At 42.9% G+C, this 19,211-nt stretch overlaps 1 protein-coding gene across 1 annotated transcript; it reads right to left on the bottom strand.

Annotated features, from left to right (window-relative positions):
- Nucleotides 1–1,317: 1,317 nt before the first annotated feature.
- Nucleotides 1,318–18,489, bottom strand: rras2 (RAS related 2). Its single transcript, XM_056607516.1, has 6 exons — nucleotides 18,100–18,489; nucleotides 4,536–4,623; nucleotides 4,142–4,244; nucleotides 2,603–2,711; nucleotides 1,902–2,020; nucleotides 1,318–1,741 (listed from the first exon to the last, which is right to left on the bottom strand). The coding sequence occupies exons 1-6, from the start codon at nucleotides 18,199–18,201 to the stop codon at nucleotides 1,654–1,656; spliced, it is 609 nt and encodes a 202-aa protein (XP_056463491.1). The 5' UTR covers nucleotides 18,202–18,489; the 3' UTR covers nucleotides 1,318–1,653.
- Nucleotides 18,490–19,211: the final 722 nt, after the last annotated feature.

Consider the following 19,211-nt stretch of genomic DNA (forward strand, 5'->3'; position numbering starts at 1 on the left):
ACGTCAGTGATACGACTGCGTTTATGTATAGACGTCAAGATCACCCCCCCACCCCCCGACATAAAAAACAACAACTAAAACATTACTGATCAGATGTTGGTTAAGAATAGAACTGAAGTGAATAAGGGCCCACATTCATCACCAGCTAAAAACAATCAAAATAATTAAATATTATTCTTTATACACATCTCGTAAGCATATAAACATATAAAAATACCTGTTAGCTAGTTTGATAAGAAAATAATGTATAAAAGTAGAGTAAAAACATTGAGTCAATTCCATTACTTCCATGATAATTTTCTGGTTTTGTTTTATGTTACAAGATAATAATACAAGAACAATCTTAATTGATAAGCCTTGGAGGTTAGAGAGATGTGGAAGGGAGAGGCAAAACTATATTTTTGAAGACCTTGTGTATATGACTAGCCAACTAGAGCCAGGGCTTTGGCATTTACAAAGAAATCGTGTTGGTGGTACGCATCTTATCATTGACCAGGGGTATATTTTTAAGAACCTATAACATTTACATCATGTATTCAGTATGATGTATCTGCTACTTGATGTATTCTTAAACACACACAATCCATTCCAGATAATATCTTTGAGGGTTAATATACAACAGGAATGATTTGAGACGGCTGTGAACTTTTATAGATTTTTTTATGGGCCATTGGAGAGGTTAAACAAAGAGATCAATTTGGAGGTGAAAATATAGTTCCTCATAAATAAACAATATGCTACAAACTATTTTTTTGTCCTCTCCTCTGCTTGTCTGAAGATGACGGAGGACAAGTAGATCAGTGTTACTCTGTGACGATAAGGCTCACAACAGCTTCTTTTTTGCAATAAGAAGAGGTGCATGTATTGGATGTGTATTTAACATTTTACAAGAAAAATGCCAATAAAGTAGAAATGCCATGTATCGTGATTGAGATGAAAGCAGATTCCACTTACAGTGCAAGATAGCCATTGAAAATGCCAAATAGTTACATCATTGTAACTTCAAGGTCTATTGAGACAGATTAATTATACCTACATATATATTTATATCGTTTTTTCTGTGCATTTAAAACCAATTTCATCCTCACACGCTGTACTGAGGTGATTTAATAAGTCATTAGAAATACACTTTTAAAAATCACAACTATTGTCAGATATGTACAGTAGCAGAATTAACACATGAGTAAAAATGGATATGGCACAACATACTCAAATCTTAAGATAATCTCTTTTGCCTGATAAGACACTATATATATATATACATATATATATATATATATATATATATATATATATATATATATATACACATACATATGAATATACAATCTCAGGCAGTACAATGACACAACAAGGCGAGAGCAGTCCTTTAGATTACAAAACATTAATTTGTTACGTGATTAGGAAGGCAATGTTTAGTGTTGGGACTCTCTTATTGTGACGTGAGGGGGTTGCTCAGGAAGGTAGCGTGGTGTTTCAATTTGGCATTGTCAGTTTGTGTACGGTCAGGCAGGGGAAGCAGTTTTCTGCTAAAAGCGCGGCTGGCGAAGTCGTCTGAAGTCATGCTGAAGTCCTCCTGGGAGGATGTGTTGTCAGGCAGAGGGCGTGGCCATTTCAAACAGGCTGCAGGGGTAATATAATGATAAGGCCTACTCAGACAATCACACAATGGCAGCCACTCTTGTCTTTTTCTTTCCTCGTGGGTTCCGGCGAAGGTGGACATTCCTGCTCCTGGAATTTCCTGGGAGGTGTGATGGAATAAAAAAGAAAAATCACTCCACAGAAATCAGGACTCAGTCTTTTGAGCCATTGTAATTGAGTTGAATTGTAAAATCGAAAAACAAATGGGATGCTCATAAGAGGCACCACGTGACATTAAGATAGGACTCTTGGAAACCCACCTGATGACTCTAACCAGCTCGTGAAAAGCCTGGTCTACATTCATTCGTACTTTAGCTGAGGCCTCCATGTATGTGACCTTTAGTTGTCTGGCTAACTGTTGTCCCTCCTCCTGGGTAACCTGGGAACGGGCATTGCAATACTAAAGCATTAGTATCTCTGCATGCTGGCAACACTGAGAAATACATTCATTAAGAAAGATCTAGATTAGACATTTTCTGTAGGGTTTGAATTAAGCATGCCTCCGTTTAAGCCACAAATCATATAAGCTGCGTAACTATAAAATATTCATTAGCATTATAAAATCTAAGACAAATACAACAATATTCACAATAAAAGCAATTTGCTTCAATTATCCTTACACACCTGCAATACATTTCTCGCCACCGGATGGCACTATGGACCCACCCAAGACCGCAAGCTACAGCTGCAAAGCTATAAAGGCTGCCCATGAGCTTTCTTTATCATCTACTTTCTTGATCATCTTCATTCTTCTTTTCATCACAGCCTTCAATCTCAACACCATTCTGGGGCATTATGTTTTCACAAAACTCTTTTCACTTAAAGGCTTTCCCTATGTTTCAATTTGTACTTCTTAGATATAAGTACTTCTTAGATATAATTACTTGTCTACAACATCTGTCCATTTCCCTCGAAATAAGTGGTTTTATGATCAAACCACTGAGGGGGGATTGTGACTTACTTGTCTCTGTGGATCAAGATCTGCTTTGTTTCCTACAAGGATCATGGGGAACTCATCCCGGTCTTTCACTCGAAGAATTTGTCTTTGGAATTTGTAGATTTCTTCAAAGCTGTAAAAATAATAATAATAGTGTTCACATTTAATGCCAAGTCACACAGTTGGGGCCAACCTTATTGTGTGACGACATTTGAACAAGCGTCTGACACTCTTTGAGGGTTTAAAATGTGTGTGTGTGTGTGTGTGTGTGTGTGTGTGTGTGTGTGTGTGTGTGTGTGTGTGTGTGTGTGTGTGTGTGTGTGTGTGTGTGTGTGTGTGTGTGTGTGTGTGTGTGGTTGAATGCGTATGTAAGTGTGCGCGTGTATGTATGTGTGTGGTAGAATGTGTATGTAAGTGTGTGTGTGTGTGTGTTTGGTGAACATCAAGACCTCCAAGGAATGCAGTCTCCTCCCAACCTGAATCCCTTTTGTCATTCAGCCCTGCGTCCCCCCCCCCCAGCCTCCATCACCCCCCCCTTCCAGCCTCTGTTACTAAGCAGATGAGGTCAGCACTGCACTGAATGAACTGAGCTGAACTGCAGAGAGAGGACCTAAACGGGAGGAACTCCTGTTCTCACAAAGAGAAACACACACTGCTAGAACAGTGCAGTCGCAGTGTGTTCAGAAGCTATGTCGATTCTTTGGTGTACGCAGAGTGCGCTCAGTATTTGGCTCAAGCTACGACGTCGAAGTACAACTTGTATCTGTTTGAGCTTAAACAGCATGCATTATAGCTGATCCGTCCCGCCCACCACAAACGAGAGAGTGCGAATAGTAAATCCTGAAAGACGCAAGTAATATAAATGGAGGAAGGGAACACTGTTTACAACATAAACACAAGAGGGGGCACTAGAGTGGGGGCAGGGCTCTGCAGCTTGCTGCATGCTTGGCAGAGCCACAATGAACAGAGAAAATAGGTGGAATGGAAATGCCTGACTATGCCATGCAGGCAAAATACCACACACGTTACATCAAACCAGTATCCACTGTGTGAGATGTGATGTGATGCATTGAAATACGGGAACAATGGTGCGACATTCGTCATCCTATTTAAACGGATCATCCAATTAGTTTTGATGGATGCCCAATATCATCTTTTTGTGAATCAATTTGAAAAAAGAAAACGGATCAAGGAGTAACGAGAAAGGGAGCTATTCTTAAACTTTCAAGACAAGGGACTGGAGAGAGGAAGTGTTGAGAACAAAAGAGAACGACAGCAGAACCGCAGCGTATGGCTGCCGGAAGTATCACAGAAACGAGTTGAGTTTTATTATGACGACCAGGGAGTTCAACTAGCAACACAGTGTTTGGTAGGGAGAAACCTGCGTCCTTACGCAGAAACAGCATGTGTTGTGTTATTGACAGTGCATGAGTGCATGTGTGCGCGTGTGCGTGCGTGTGTGTGTGTGTGTGTGTGTGTGTGTGTGTGTGTGTGTGTGTGTGTGTGTGTGTGTGTGTGTGTGTGTGTGTGTGTGTGGTGTTTATGTGAGTTGGTGTCACTCACCTTCCTCTGTCGGTGACGGAGAAGACCAGCAGGAAGCCCTCCCCTGTCCTCATGTATTGTTCTCGCATGGCTCCAAACTCTTCTTGGCCTGCAGTGTCCAGGACTACACACGCGCACACACACACACACACACACACACACACACACACACACACACACACACACACACACACACACACACACACACACACACACACACACACACACACACACACACACACACACACACACACACACACACACACACAAAAAAACGTTGCTGCTTGAAGATAGTTTCAGGGGGCTTGTTCTAGCAAGCCCACAGTTATTCAAGTAAAGCACTGTCAAAATAGAGCCGAGCAGCATCCAAGACGGTTCAGTGTTCACTTTGTTTGCTCAGAACAAGTGCACTTACTGTCAAGCCTGGCTGCCCTCTCGTCGATCACACACTGCTTGGTGTAGGAGTCTTCAATCGTGGGGTCATAGTCTGTGACAAAGTAGGACTAGAGGACACAGCAGGGGAAGAAACAAAGAGGGAAGCGGAAAAAGGAGAACAAGGGAGTAGAGAGAGAGAACTGTGAATATGTCTGAAGCAGTCAAAACTAATGTATGTCGCGGCTCTGGTTCATTGTGATGGACACACAGTCACAAACGCATGACTCGTTTGAAAGCCACATGATTAACAATTGAATAGGACTATGTTAACAGATATGTGTGCGTGTGTGTGTGTGTGTGTGTGTGTGTGTGTGTGTGTGTGTGTGTGTGTGTGTGTGTGTGTGTGTGTGTGTGTGTGTGTGTGTGTGTGTGTGTGTGTGTGTGTGTGTGTGTGTGTGTGTGTGTGTGAGTGATTTACTTCTATAAAAGGCTAACACAACCAGGTAACCAGGCGCTTTATGCTTTTACCATGGGCCATTTTGCACATTTGCATCTAGAACCCATGTCCAAAAACAGATTGTACCTGGGTTTCAACAGGCCCTGTCATTCTCCCAGAGCTTTTCATTGTGGGCCAACATTGCGTCCTGATAGAGACAAGTTGCTAGGGTGGGGCCGAGGGGGGGGGGGGGGGGGGGGGGGAGAGGGGGAGCAGGAGGAGGAGTCCCACATTTTTCACATTTTTCTCATGTTTTGTAGCTCCCTCCCTCTGCTGGGTCTAGTTAAGTGGTGACAGCTGAGCAGGGGGCTCACCAACACCCTTAAAAGCCAGGCCCACGCTGTTAACAGAGTAACTGGATGACGATCTCTCTCTCTCTCTCTCTCTCTCTCTCTCTCTCTCTCTCTCTCTCTCTGTGTTGTTTCAAAATGCCTCATACCAGTATGAACATTTGTTACACCTTGACATTCCAATCAAAATAATCGATAGCAGAATGTTACGTTGCTTTATTTATATTCTTCTTAACCGTCCTGTGTTCCCTCACTGCAAGGCATAACGCTGTCTCGGGACATATCTCATCTCTATGTAACTGCTACTCATCCACCCTACTGTGCACTGCGCTGCTGTTACTGTGCACTTGTCCTGCCTCTGTGTCTGCACTGCACAGGCTGAAAAACTGTGCCTGGTTTGGAAAGCCGGAGATGTGCTTTGCACCCCGTCATCAACACAGAGAGTGAAAGAAATCCTGCTTGTTAGTGATCACAAACCCTCCTAAGTCCCATACAGCCAGAACCCTGATGCCCGCGGCTCCACCAGTGTTCTCCCTTCTTCCCCATCTGCTCCTTCTCCAAGGCGAGCAAGCACACCGCGAGCCTCCCGCTAGCCTGCAGCGCTGCCCTGTCCCTGCAAGCCCTCCGTGGACCGGAGAGATGCAGGCTAGCCCCATTCTCTCTGCTTTCACTGCTCCAGCCAGCGGGAGGAATGAGGCTGTATCTTCTGCACCGTACGCATCATCAATGTGAAGCAGCACTGGCGCTATGAGGGGAGCTCTAGCTCTGGTCGGCTAGCCTGTGGCTAGCAGCTAGCAGCAGAATCTAGTCTGACTGAGTGACTGCATGAAGAATGACTCATGAAGGCTGTGCGGGAAACTGTGATACATAAGTACTTGTTCGTAAATAGATCTGAACTGTATCATCATCATCATCATCATCATCATCATCATCATCATCATCGCCACCGTGTGCAGTTAACTGGCATTATAGCCAGAGGTGATTCAACTGGGAAAAGCTTTATATTTATATACCTAGTTTGTGTAGTGACTTTATTGTATACAAATCTTTCTCTATCATCTCTAAGACAAGAGAACGCATTTCCTCTTGCACAATATTTTAAGCTAGGCCTACACCCTGAAATTGTAATATCAGAGCAGAATTAACTTATGGATTTCCCATAAATGTTCATGACCCCTGACCCTGACTTAGCGATCAAGCCTTGGATAATGGACTGCATGCGTCTAGCACACCAAGGCCAGGGGGGGTCTGGGGAGCTTACAGAAACACACTGTGCATGAGACCCCCCACAAATAGTGTGCTTGAGCCTCAAAGGTTATCTCGTCGGTCCCTTATCACACATCCTTCAAATTATTTCCTTCTCGAGTGACTGAAGCCCTTCACACAGCTTCTAATAAACATCACTTCTTCGGCAGTGTCTTCAGAAACTTGACCATTGTCGTGTAGAGCACATTCCTGTGTTCAGGAGGATTAGGCGGGAGCTAAATCCTTAAGCCTGAGCACAATTGAAAACAACATTGTGTGCAACTGTGTTGTTGCCAAGATGCCTAATACAAGTGAGTCTGTGACCGTTCCATGTTCGGGTTTCAAGTACGCTACGTACCCGCTATGCTAGTAGGTAGTAAAACAATGGTGGGGGTCGGGATAAGTTAAAAAAAAAAAAAAAAAAAAAAGTTAACGGTTACAGGTTAGAGGTCGGATAATGGTGGTAAGCAGGAAAAAGGAAGGGAGAAAAATGGTAAGCTGCACCATCACTCTTTCTCAGGCTTGCGAAGCAGCCCACTCTCATTTCCCAATTGTATCTGGAGGAGAAAAAAAAAAATGGAACTGGGGAGGAAACTCCACCTCTGTACGGCTGGACATCTGCCAGCAGCCTCAGGGTGGCTATGATGTCATCGAAGACATGTTCCTCAACCCCACTTACCCGCTTCCCACTCCAAAGCCTGTCACTTCATTTCCTACGGGCATTCCAGCTATACATCTCCACCCCTCCACCCACCCACATACAGAAAGCTATGTTGCAGCAGGAAAACATTACAGGCCTGTTCACAATGAGAAGAAGGTCAGCAAATGACTGTCAGCTGTAACACAGCTTTCTCTGATTGAACTGCTTCAAATGTGTGAAATATGCAATAGTTCTCTCAATGGTTGGCAAACAAATTGCTGAATTGCGAAAAACTGAAAAGGGAGTTATTGTTCATTTGTCATCCTTGGGTGGTGCAGAGTTCATTCAATCCAGCCATACGCAAGCGCCTCCACACTCACACCAGGCCTCTGGAGTATGTAGGCTATCATCTGTAAAAAACTGAGCAAAATAGAACTTCTAATTTAGAGGTATTTAAAGGAAAAACATTTACGATTTTACATGCATAATTGTCTTTGAATTGCCAATATATGAACAGGTTGTAATTTATCTTAACAATTTGACCTACCTGCCTCTCTGTGATGTAGAACTGCCTGTGGGCAGATTTCTATTACATTGAACCCCAACGGTTTTGCTGGGAATAAAGAAGGAAGTGACGTCTACGCGTGCTTCAGAGTGCCATAGTATATAAAGAAGAGCTAGCCTTTAAACAGTGCGTACTATTATGTATTTAGTTTGTATTCATTTGTTCATATTGGATAGTCTGTTAGCATTATGAGTTCACTCGCACTCCAGTGCTCTCATTGTGCAAGCTCCAGCCTGCTGCAGTTCCCATACAGCCAAAGGGGGCAGTCAAGAGAGAAGTCTTCTGTTTCTTAAAAAGAATACCTTAAATAGCGCCTTCCTTTAATGGTTGTATTCATATGGCCCAAAACATATGAAGAAAATTGGGGATGAGTTAAACCTTAGTATTAAGTATCACGTTTATGCTTTATTCTTTAAGAACCGTTAAGCTCTCTGATTCCTTTGTCTGCCTCGAGATTGGTACTCATGGTCATCGTCATGGTGTTCCACAAATTTGCTTGCCGTCCCAGGATTCCAAGCATCCTTCCAACGAGGTGAATGAACCGAATGAAAACCATTGCACTTGTTGCTTTGTCTGTCTGTTTACAATTGCAGCATGGCAGTCTGCTCTTCATCAAAAAGAAAGCATAGCGAGGTGTTATGTGGGGAAGGGGAGCAGTTACCAGCAATGCACAAAATGCACCCACTTCCTCTCCAAAAATGACTACAACTATATGTGTGTATATATAGAGTGTGAGATCCTGCCTTATCACTGGCATGATCTCATTGTTAGCTTTCCTTTTACAGTATGAACCCTTTGTCCAACTTAGTTGGTTTCATCCAAAAATATATTGGTTAGCCCTACAGAAAGTACACAATTAAAGCACAACCCCAGTATACAGGCTAGGCTACCGTAAGACTAATATATTATTCTAGAAATCAATGTTGTTTATGACCAGCTTCATTAAAGTAGTCTCTGAGGTATGCATGCCTTGGCTTAGCCAGCAATGTGTGCAGGATTGCAGAGTAAGCTAATATCGACATGGTGGTTCATTACCTCCCATAACGCTGTGCTCCATTGACCTTCTTTTGAGACCTTGATTTTAAGACCTCGACTTGAAATTCTTCAGTGCTGTTGAGTGTTACTTCTTCTTCTTTAGAATAACGGTGAACAGCCTCTCAAATTTGCATCCATAAGCTGATATTTCACACTGCTCTCTCCCTTCCATCTCCTTACTGCAGCTCCGCTTCCAAGTCCAGCCATAGGATGACAACCCATCTCTTTATTCTCTCCTAATAGAGACCAATCATCCTCTCTGGTCCCAGTTCTGCTGACAGACCAATATAGATTCTGGCTGGGACCCAAAGTCAACCATCGCAAGCTCGAGCGAAACACAACGTTCGTCCCTCATTGAGGGCACTTGAGGCTCCAAGCCGACAGATGTATATCAAATTGTCTCACTTTGGTCTGCCAATATCAAAAGCAATTTCAACTGGAGACACCTCATATATAGACAAAAGCACTTGAGGTAAGGCCTTAATAAAGCAAGTGATGTGGTAATGATGACGCACACAACGGCCCGAGCGAAACTATTCCCTTAGGAATCTGGATATTACAGCAACAGCATAATCGCGAGTGATAGCAGAAAGACACAAATGCCTTTTTCTCGGATGGAAGGAAACAATAGGCCACAGTCTGAAAAGTATTAAGCTGCATACCATGAGGCATTGCAGAACTTAGATATGGCCTTAATAACCACAACGGAGCATAAAGGGTTGTGAACTTCAGAGAATCCTGTTTTAGAGCGGTGCTCTGTGAATGACACATGCTCCCGAGCCCCCGACTTTAAGCTGTCTCAGATGCCTCACTAACACTCGTTCAGATTCAGTAGTTGGGAGTAATGTACGCGGCCTGGGGGAATCATAGGGGGTGTTGTTTGCAGAGCTAAAACTCACTGCAAACCAGGATTTGTGCAGCCAGTCTAGATGTGTTAGATGTGTTTTGTCTTAGATGGAGTTCATGTAATGAACATGGATGGGCGGAAAATTTAATCGCAAAAACTTTCATAAAAATATAAGAAGCATTGGCAGACACTGAAGGACCTGCCGAATCGAAACCCAGACTTTTATTATATGTTAAACCACCACACAATGTAAGTCGATTGCACATACTGAATGGGAAACTGCGATTGTCAACTGGGGAAAAAAATGATCTGAAATCCTATTTGTTATCCAAGTGTCATACATGAATTACTTCCTGTTCCTCAACCCCATTGGCCTGACCTCTGCTAAACCTCTGGGGTTGTCCGGACTCTCTGCAGCTGTCCATAATCACCCGTCACCCCACAAAATCATCTACTATCACAAAGTAATGTTAAACAGATGGACAGCTCCAATGGCTACTTAAGTTGCAAATTACCCTTTTATTAAACTCAAATTTTGATTTAAACAATGGGTTTAAGAGTGATGGCAAATATAACGGCTCTTTCCAGGAGAGGCGAGAGAGAGAAAGAGAAAGAGAAAGAGAGAGAGAGAGAGAGAGAGAGAGAGAGGGAAGGAACGGGTTCCACTTCCTGTGGAAACGCCCACTTTTCCCATGAGCTCATGCAAACCAGTAAAGGTCAATTATTCAATACCTAGACAAAGGGAACACACAATGTGTCCACTGCCTTAAAGGACCCTGTAGGGACATTTTCTTCACCTCAATCAGGCTCCTTACACAATAAATGCAATAAAAATATTACATACATCAATAATTCATTACTGCATCCGACCAATATTTGAAAACAGACAAAAGGAATAAACACAACCTAATTACATGAAAAACAAAATAGTGTCAAGAATAGCTGTGATAGATGGTCAGGGGAAAGAGATGGCAAGGAACTGATACTGGTTGATGCTGATGAACTATCTACTCATGACAAGTGAGGATTGCATTTCCTTAAGGTGTGATTTATACATCATTGTTTAGTAAATCATGTTATAGAGGAGAACATGTCTATGCTTACTGGTGAAGTGTGAACTGATCAAAGAGTATCCTATAGGGGTTAAGTGAATAATGACAAATGAACCAATACATCATTAATTATCCATCTAACCCTTGTTTTTTTTATATATATTCTTTTTTTATACCTATTTCAAAAATATTAAAACAGGTTTATGAACAAACTTTTTCATGCTCATGGCAAATCCTTCAACTCAATTTGGAGTATGTTTGGTTTAACATTGAGTAGTTGACTGCTATATATTTGATGGAAGCATATTCCAAAGCCCCCATGGTTGGGGACTGTGAGGAGTACAAAGACTAGGATGCCCCGCCACCACCTAGCTCCACACTTTGTCTCGCTCGGCCCCCCGCTCTCCTCTGGCCCCTGTGGCATTAAGACTTCAATCGTCCTGCTAAATATCAATGTGTGCCGGACTTTGGCCTCTTTCAAAGCAACTCAAAGGCCTGAAGTCAAAGAGCTGCCATTTAACCGCCTTCATCACCCACTGGATCACAGCGTAAAGCCGCTCTCCTCCCCACTGGATCACAGCGTAAAGCGGTTGGTCCATGCGACTTGGATGCTCTTCTATTGGCCACAGCAAAATCAGCGCTGTCTGTTTTCGCCATTCTAGAGTCCCGGTAACTGTAAAGTACAGGTCAGTCCGTAAATGACCCAATAAATCCACAAACATGGAGCTGTGACAGGCCCATATTGTTCTGTCCAGACATGTGACATCACTATAATGTGTCCCTTCCTGCAGAAAGCCAAGCCTAAGCCTTATTGATGCAGTCACCCCGGTTGTTTTGCTGTGTGGGGCAGAACTTTTAGACGCATTATTATGATAAGACTATTTCTCTTTGGCCACACTAAGCCCCCTGACATCGCCTTCTGCTCTACCGCATCATCCTCAATGGCTTCTTTTGTAACCATGGATCAAATGTGGCCCTTGTGACACTATTTAAAATCATACACACCCGCGTGAGAATCAAGCCTGTGCATGAGAGTGTGTGTGTGTGTGTGTGTGTTGTGTGTTGTGTGTTGTTTTTTAATAAGGGCAAACAATTATCTAACTATGGTATATAACCAGTTGACACTCAATATAAATTCACTGTAATGGTTATTCTGTGGTGGTACCTCGCATCAAAAACAAAGATTACTGGGAGAGGTATGTTTTATGCAATTAAAGAGTGTATATACGTGCATGGTACTATCAACCATAAGTCTGCAATACACCTAAAACAACCACCTAGATTAGAGTGAGCATAGGGAGTATCCTGCACACAAATTAAAACCAGTTACTGAAGTGACATTCTCTCTGATGAGAAGGCCAAAGCACGATACTTAGTCAAGACATGCCCGAACCCACTCAGCTGCAGGCAGCTGTTTGCCTGGCGAGCACTGCCTCGTGCCGATACAATATTCGATGATCAGTACGTTTGTTGACAACTGCTGAGATGATAGACGGAGCAGTGTGTGCCCAGTGTCTGTGTGTATCTTTGAGACCTCCATGGGCAGTAGTGGGACAGCTGTGTCAAAGGCTTGGTAAAAAAAAAGAAAAGAAAAGCGGACTGTGTTGTTTGGTTGTCTAACCTGGACAACTGATCCCTGTGCAGCCGTTCTGGATATGACCTGCGGGTGATCCTGTCCATAAGGTCTGGCTTTGCGAAAGAGGGCCAAAAGGGGAGGCCGTGTTTGCCTCAGACATAAGGATGATGCACTCGGGACACACAATCGCCATTCGATGGCAGCAGTAGCACGTATGGACGCAGTCGCTCATACTGCAGTGTCACCTGTCGAGGAGTGGTCCCGGTGGGGGCCGTGGCTGACCCAGAAGAGGGAGCAGGTGCCAGCCAGGCGAGCTCTGGACACCATGTCTGCATCAACAGAACCAACTGTCCACCAGCTGCACCACAGTCAGCAGGGACCTTAGAAACAGACCCATCAACAGGGGAAGAGGGCGTTCTATCAAATACTTCTAAAGTAGAGGTTTCTATGTTGTATGGTTCTAGACGGGCGCTTACTTATGGTTGGAATGGCCGCCATTTCCCATCGTAAGTTTTGTTATTTGAGCTTTAGATGGGAGACATGATACAGAGGCTGGTGATTTTACGTCAGGCAGATGAGCAAACAAAAAGAGAATCTCCAAATACAACAGCGGGAAACCAGTGGTCTGTCTGTGACTAGTAGATAGCTAAATAGGAGCTAAATAAAGGTTTCTATGTTTAACTTTGGCTTACTACCTTCTACCTTAATGTATGCACACACTTGTTGATTTGAACAATTGCCGCTTGACACTGGTTGGTCAATGGCTTCTTTGAAAGCAAGATTAGCCTATGTACCACTATCTCATTTAAATAGGTTAGAAACACTGCTTTGCTTTAATGGATTTAAGGCAACATTAAGTTTGAGGGATATTTCCTGTAACTTATAGTGATAGTGTTGGAGGTAGCAACCTCATGTGTTCATTTTATAAGAATTGGGAAGCTACTGTTATGTGATTACGTCACAGTTTTCTGAATTGACAGTCCCTCAAAACATAACATGGCAACTATTTTAACCACATTCATACGCAAGCACACAAATGTACAATACTTCCCCAAAACCATATATTGTGCATATAGCTTGCGTGCTTCTCTGTGTGTGAGAACGGAGAAGAGTTTTCCACACTCTACTGTAGTCAACCTAAATATCTCCCATTAATAGTGTCCAAGGTGTCCAGGGCAAGCTATGTTCCATGAAACTTGATACGCAAGTTCCGTTTTATTTTTCATTAATAACTGTGGTTGGGTCCTGGTTAACCTAACTAGAATGCTGCATGACACTTTGATACACACACAAATTTGAATTTCCAAGACAATCCATAGCATCATAAAGGACCTCTTTTGAACAAATGACTTACAAATAAATATATTATATACAGTTTAGACACTTGATTACCAGTGGTCTTCCGAGCTCTTCATTCAGCAACTGGAGGCAAATGGGATTGCTTTCTTGTCTCAAGACCATAGCAATTAAAAGAGTGGGAGGATATTCGCAGTCTGTGGCCTTCACACATAATGCTATGGTTGGCCCCATGGCACTGTTCCAGATCCTGCTGTTACCTGGGAAACCGGGGAAGTAGTCCTCTATAAACTTAAAAAAAGAAAGGGAGAGGAAAGGCAAATGACAAGAACTCTGACAAATCCTTATTTTCTCCATGTCCAGTCAGCTCCCACTGAGTGATGCTACATAATAAAAAGGATAAACACTACAAGTTACTGACCGACTGTTTTACTGCCCAAGTTAAGTTCTGTCATTTTAACTTTAACCTTATTTCCATATGCCTGTTGTTGTTGTTGTTGTTGTCGTCCAAGGGCACATTAATCAGGCGGCATAGCTGTCATGTTAGTTGGTCTCCATACAACTTTACGTCCTCCAGATTAATTTGGTCAGCATATTTTTCTTTTAAATAAAACATATTCTGTGCAATGTGACGGCTTTAGAAGCAACGTATGTTTATGACACCAATCTGTCTACTCACTGCTTATAGCAGATGTTTAGGAGAAATTTGACGGGCTTATCATGAGAATCGATTCTACAAAGCAACAAAAAGCAACATGATGGCTCTATCATTCTAAAATGGCCTCAACAACAGCTATGGGAAGGGTCAATCTGTCGTTTGTTCGTTGGACCACACAATCTCTTTTATATAACCTATAAATAATCAACATGATTTTAACAATCAACCAATAAAGATTCAGGTTTGTTTTGTACGCTGTGTACAGGCTGTTGCCTTCAATGATCCAGTTGATGGAAAGGTTAGAACAATTTGAAATGCAGTCAGGGATGGTTCAGTAACCTCATGAACATGTGTCTGTTTAGCGGTATTTTTCCAAAGGTGTGACTTCATCCAACAAGCCTTTGTGATAGCGACGACTTATCATCTGCCCTCATAAAGGTGTACTTTGAAGGAGACCGCTCTTTGTGAGAAATCAACAGGTGACCCTCATGGGGAGCTAAACAAACATTGAGCTTTCATAACACCCATACACGCACACAGCCAAACACATGAACTACAATGCACAGTACACAAACACTCACACACACACCTGCATACTATAATAAGTAATAAAAGTCCTTATGACACCAAAGCCGCATTGAATAGATGAACAAAGCTCCGAAGCAAAGCCATGCGTCAGGCGGACCATCCTCGTGTTGCTTACGTTACCTCAAGTGTTGGTCCTTCTCAGAGGACAGACCCACACACAAACCACAATGGAATTTATTTGGAATCAGCTGAATGGCATGTGATGTGACACATTGCAAATGGAGATAACGTTTTACAAAAACGCACACACACACACACACAAACACACACACACTTTTCAACGTTTATTCAGTTCAATGACTTATCATGGCAGCATTCCTCCTGAATGATATAAGAACAGTGAGTCAACCTGACAGAAGTGAGAGGAGAGAGGGGTGAAAGAGAGGGGAGAGAGCGGGGAGAGAGGGAGAGCGGGGGGGGGGGGGGGGGAGAGCAGTGGAGAGGGAGAGCGGGGGGGGGGGGGGGGGGGGATGGAGTGGTGGAGAGGGAGAGCGGGGGGGAGAGCGAGAGAGAAAGAGAGACTTTTTTTATTTGATGCAGTGGCCTTTAGCTAATCTGTATGAGAATTTGATGAGGCTGGAAATGTTGCCGTTACACATTAATCATGCTAAAAGAGGGACCATCAGCTCACCACATATTTTCCATCATTAGTAACTCACCCAATAGCTCATAAACGTTCTCAGTAAACACCTACCTCGTTACTATTCTCCATGTTGAGTCAAATAGTCTCTCTCTCTCTCTCTCTCTTTCTCTCTGATGAGATGACGTATGAAACGACACATACTGTTTCACAACTTGTGTCAGATGACTGTGTTATGTCGCCCGCATGCTATTTCAGCTGGAGTAAACCGCCTGGCATTTGTGTGGCCAACAAGTTCAGAGGAGCTGCCATTCTGTTATTGCTACTGATAACATTCTATAGTCCCCCACCCCCCTGGGTGTCCAGAGACTAGCCGCTACGTCAGCACTCGGTGACCGTGTTGTACCATAACTACTCTGGACCTTGCTACACTCTGTTGTGTACGGGGGAATGGGTTAACCTAAAAAATGTTGGTGGCTTGGCACTTGGTTTTATGAGCATCCTTACTGTACCGACGTACTTCTCCTTCTTCTGACAAATGTACTTATGTAAGTCGCTTTGGTTAAAAGCGTCTGCTAAATGCCCTTAATGTAAATGTAAATGAGTGGTCGGCTCTCTCAAAATACCGGCCTACCCGCCTGCTCTTGCTTTTTCTCCCTTAGCTCCCTTCCTACTTCTCAGTAGGAGAGTCACCAGGCTCTAAGTTTTTGGTTGGGCCTTTGGTGTATTTACACATACCCACAAATGTATTTGTTCCCATCTTCTCTGAGACTAGGTCAGAAAAACACCAAAGGATTAGTTGCAGTCCTAGTGTATCTAGAAAGCCCAATATCCAACCACAATAGTGCTAGAGAAGAGACCATAGACTAGCTGGTAGAAGTAGTAGTGATACGTTTTGCACTGCAGGCTGTGAGGATGTTGGGGTTATGAAGATTTATGAAGAGGAGGTGCGTATCACTTGCATTGGGAACACAGTTTCTGTATGCAAAATAAGGTGACAGCAAATATTACAAAGATTGACAGTATTCCACATGCTACCGTTTTTTGGTCGATGAATTATTTTGACGATGACAATATTTTGTTTATAGGCCTACGCCTTAAGTGGAGAAGGTTGCCATGTGAAAAATAGGTGAGCAGTTGGTCCAAAGACCTCTATTTTAAAAGTGGAACAATATTAAGCTTGTTAAGGCTAAGCTTGTAACTTTAAAAGCAAAACGCGGGCAATCCTTCGGACAGAAGCTGAATGACCTCTTTTGGGCTAGAGGCTAAAATACCAGATAGTGTACGAGCAACATGCCACCCAGCATGACTCAGACAGCTCCCCAACACACCCAACCCTGAACAGTTGTGTTGAAGCATCGCTTTGACTCTATAACCAGCTGTTAGCCTATTCCTTTGGCAGCTCACTTCTATAGAAACCCCAGAGACATGGTTGTAGCAATTTCTCTCTTCATGCCAACAATAGGAACAGCAGGACAATATTTTGCACTCTCCATTGACCACTTGATCTCTGATTCAATGGTAGATGCAATGATTTTTAGCGAAATTGTGATTGTTGAGTTATAACGGTGGATGGATCATTATAGAATGCACTCCAATTAGCCCCACTCCTGAAGGAGGCAAAGTATTTAAACAGCCTAGTACTAAGCTTAATAAACTTGTTACGAGAATGTTAAGGATTAGCCTAACTATCTACTACTGTTCAGGCGCCTAATTGCGGAGATATAACACTGATAACAGGGTTATGATTTTGTCATGATGCAAATGGAATCTACAGGAAAAAAATTAAGTACAAAGCGACCTATAGGAAGAAAAAAAAAAGAAACTGAAATGAATTTGCTTTCCAGAAAATTATATAGGCTCATTATCGGAAGAAGCGGCATTGGTGCAGGCGCGCCGACACTGGTCTTGATGCCGCTTATTCCGATAATTGACCTAACTGATGTAATTTGAACTGATATCCCTGATTAACAGATATCGCGTGCACACGTATACACACATACGCGCACTTGGTCTTATATCATTCTCCACTTTGTCCCTGCATGCATACTTTGTCTGAACACTGAGAAGAAGTGCAAACTGCAGTCACATCTTAAATAATATGTAACACCAACAAACCTCGGAAGTCCAGCAAGCCTAACGATTTGAGTCGTAAGGTGAGTGTGTGTGTGTGTGTGTGTGTGTGTGTGTGTGTGTGTGTGTGTGTGTGTGTGTGTGTGTGTGTGTGTGTGTGTATATCATTTTGCTCAACAAGACATCTGTTGATCATATAAATGCTAATTGGTTTGCTGTTACGGATGTATTCACTATGTACTATGATCTTTTAATTACTGATGGACTTAGGAGGACGATGGTGCATGCAGAGCAAATAACGTTGGTCACACAAGACCATGAATCAAATTGTTCCAATTTGGTCATAAATTACTTGAGAAATTATAGGCTACAAATGGATGCTGCGCCTAATTTCACTTCATTTTTCTACAATTTGCAATACTGACATTATGTTGGCTGAGCTCATTCTAAAAAATCTCATTCATGAGCGAGTTTTCAGCATGACGGAGGATCCGGCTGAAACACAACACTAAATAATTGTATTGCAGGCCTCATAAACTAGTCCCGCTTGTGAGAACAGACCCCCGTATCCGCTTACTGTGGCTGCCAGTGTCTGGCCATTGCCATGTTTTCAGCTCAAACAGGAAAAGAACAAATCAGGACAATACTAGGTAGGGTACTGACCTGAATGAACTGGATAGTTAGGGCTGATTTCCCGACACCGCCACCTCCAACCACCACCAGCCGATACTTTTCCTGCACCGAGCCGTCTTTCCAGCCAGCCATCGAGAACACTTATGTGTTCGCCGCTGCTTCAACACCGCTGAGCAGACACCCACTTTTCAGTAAACTGGAGAGGCCCGCAGTTGGTAGAACAGTGCGCTAAAAACCCACGTATACGAATAGCAACCAGATTCTAGGCAGTAATCCGTTCCGGGGACTGTTTGGAGATTCCAGTACGTTCGCTCGGTTACCACCGCATATGCCCTGCTATTTCACTCGTGTCTGGTCTACACAGCGAATGCTATGCACACAGGCAGTGATGAATCCGAAAGCACTAGCAGTTATCAGCAAGTGCAATACACCCGTCTGTCGCTAGGGGCACTTGGATAAACCAAGTAACTATCGCTCCCCAGCTTCGTCCCAAGACGTAACGTTACGCTTATGCAGTTCAATTCCTGCTGACACTATCCTACCTCAGATAGATGTGAGGTTTCGGCTACTAATCATACAACACACACACACACACACACACACACACACACACACACACACACACACACACACACACACACACACACACACACACACACACACACACACACACACACACACACACACACACACACACACGTATTTGATTTGGAATTTATTTTTTAAAATAAATGGAATGGATAGATTGGCAATTGATCTCCGGCCTCCAAATTAACTTAACATTTTTTTAAACTCCAGCCATGAAACTCATGTCACTGCGCTTCAACAAACTTGGTGCATGTTGACGCCCTCTGGTGTCCAAAATACAGAAATCAAACATTGTCTAGAATGACTACAGTCTATTTTTACAGCTGTAATTTGGCCACATGCCACAGTAGGACATTATGGTCTGTAATAAGAACTTAAACACATAGGCCACTGATTAGAAGCCTACATGGTGGTACAATTGCCATTTTTATTTTGTTAGATTAAGACATTTTAAGAGTTTGCCTTAACGGGAAGGAAAGCTTATTTTTTAGTATGAAGTCATTATTTGTAATACAAACCGAAATATCCTCTAATATCAATGATATCCGATCTTT

This window comes from Gadus chalcogrammus, chromosome 14 (genome assembly GCF_026213295.1).
Source record: "Gadus chalcogrammus isolate NIFS_2021 chromosome 14, NIFS_Gcha_1.0, whole genome shotgun sequence".
Classification (NCBI taxonomy): domain Eukaryota; kingdom Metazoa; phylum Chordata; class Actinopteri; order Gadiformes; family Gadidae; genus Gadus; species Gadus chalcogrammus.

What these genes read in the sequence shown, in the direction of transcription:
- rras2 (XM_056607516.1), bottom strand. Translation starts at nt 18,201, where the DNA reads ATGGCTGGCTGGAAAGACGGCTCGGTGCAGGAAAAGTATCGGCTGGTG. An exon ending in TAACTATCCAGTTCATTCAG is followed by an intron (nt 4,624 to 18,099) that starts GTCAGTACCCTA and finishes TGTGTCCTCTAG; the next exon opens with TCCTACTTTGTCACAGACTA. An exon ending in GAGGGCAGCCAGGCTTGACA is followed by an intron (nt 4,245 to 4,535) that starts GTAAGTGCACTT and finishes GCGCGTGTGTAG; the next exon opens with TCCTGGACACTGCAGGCCAA.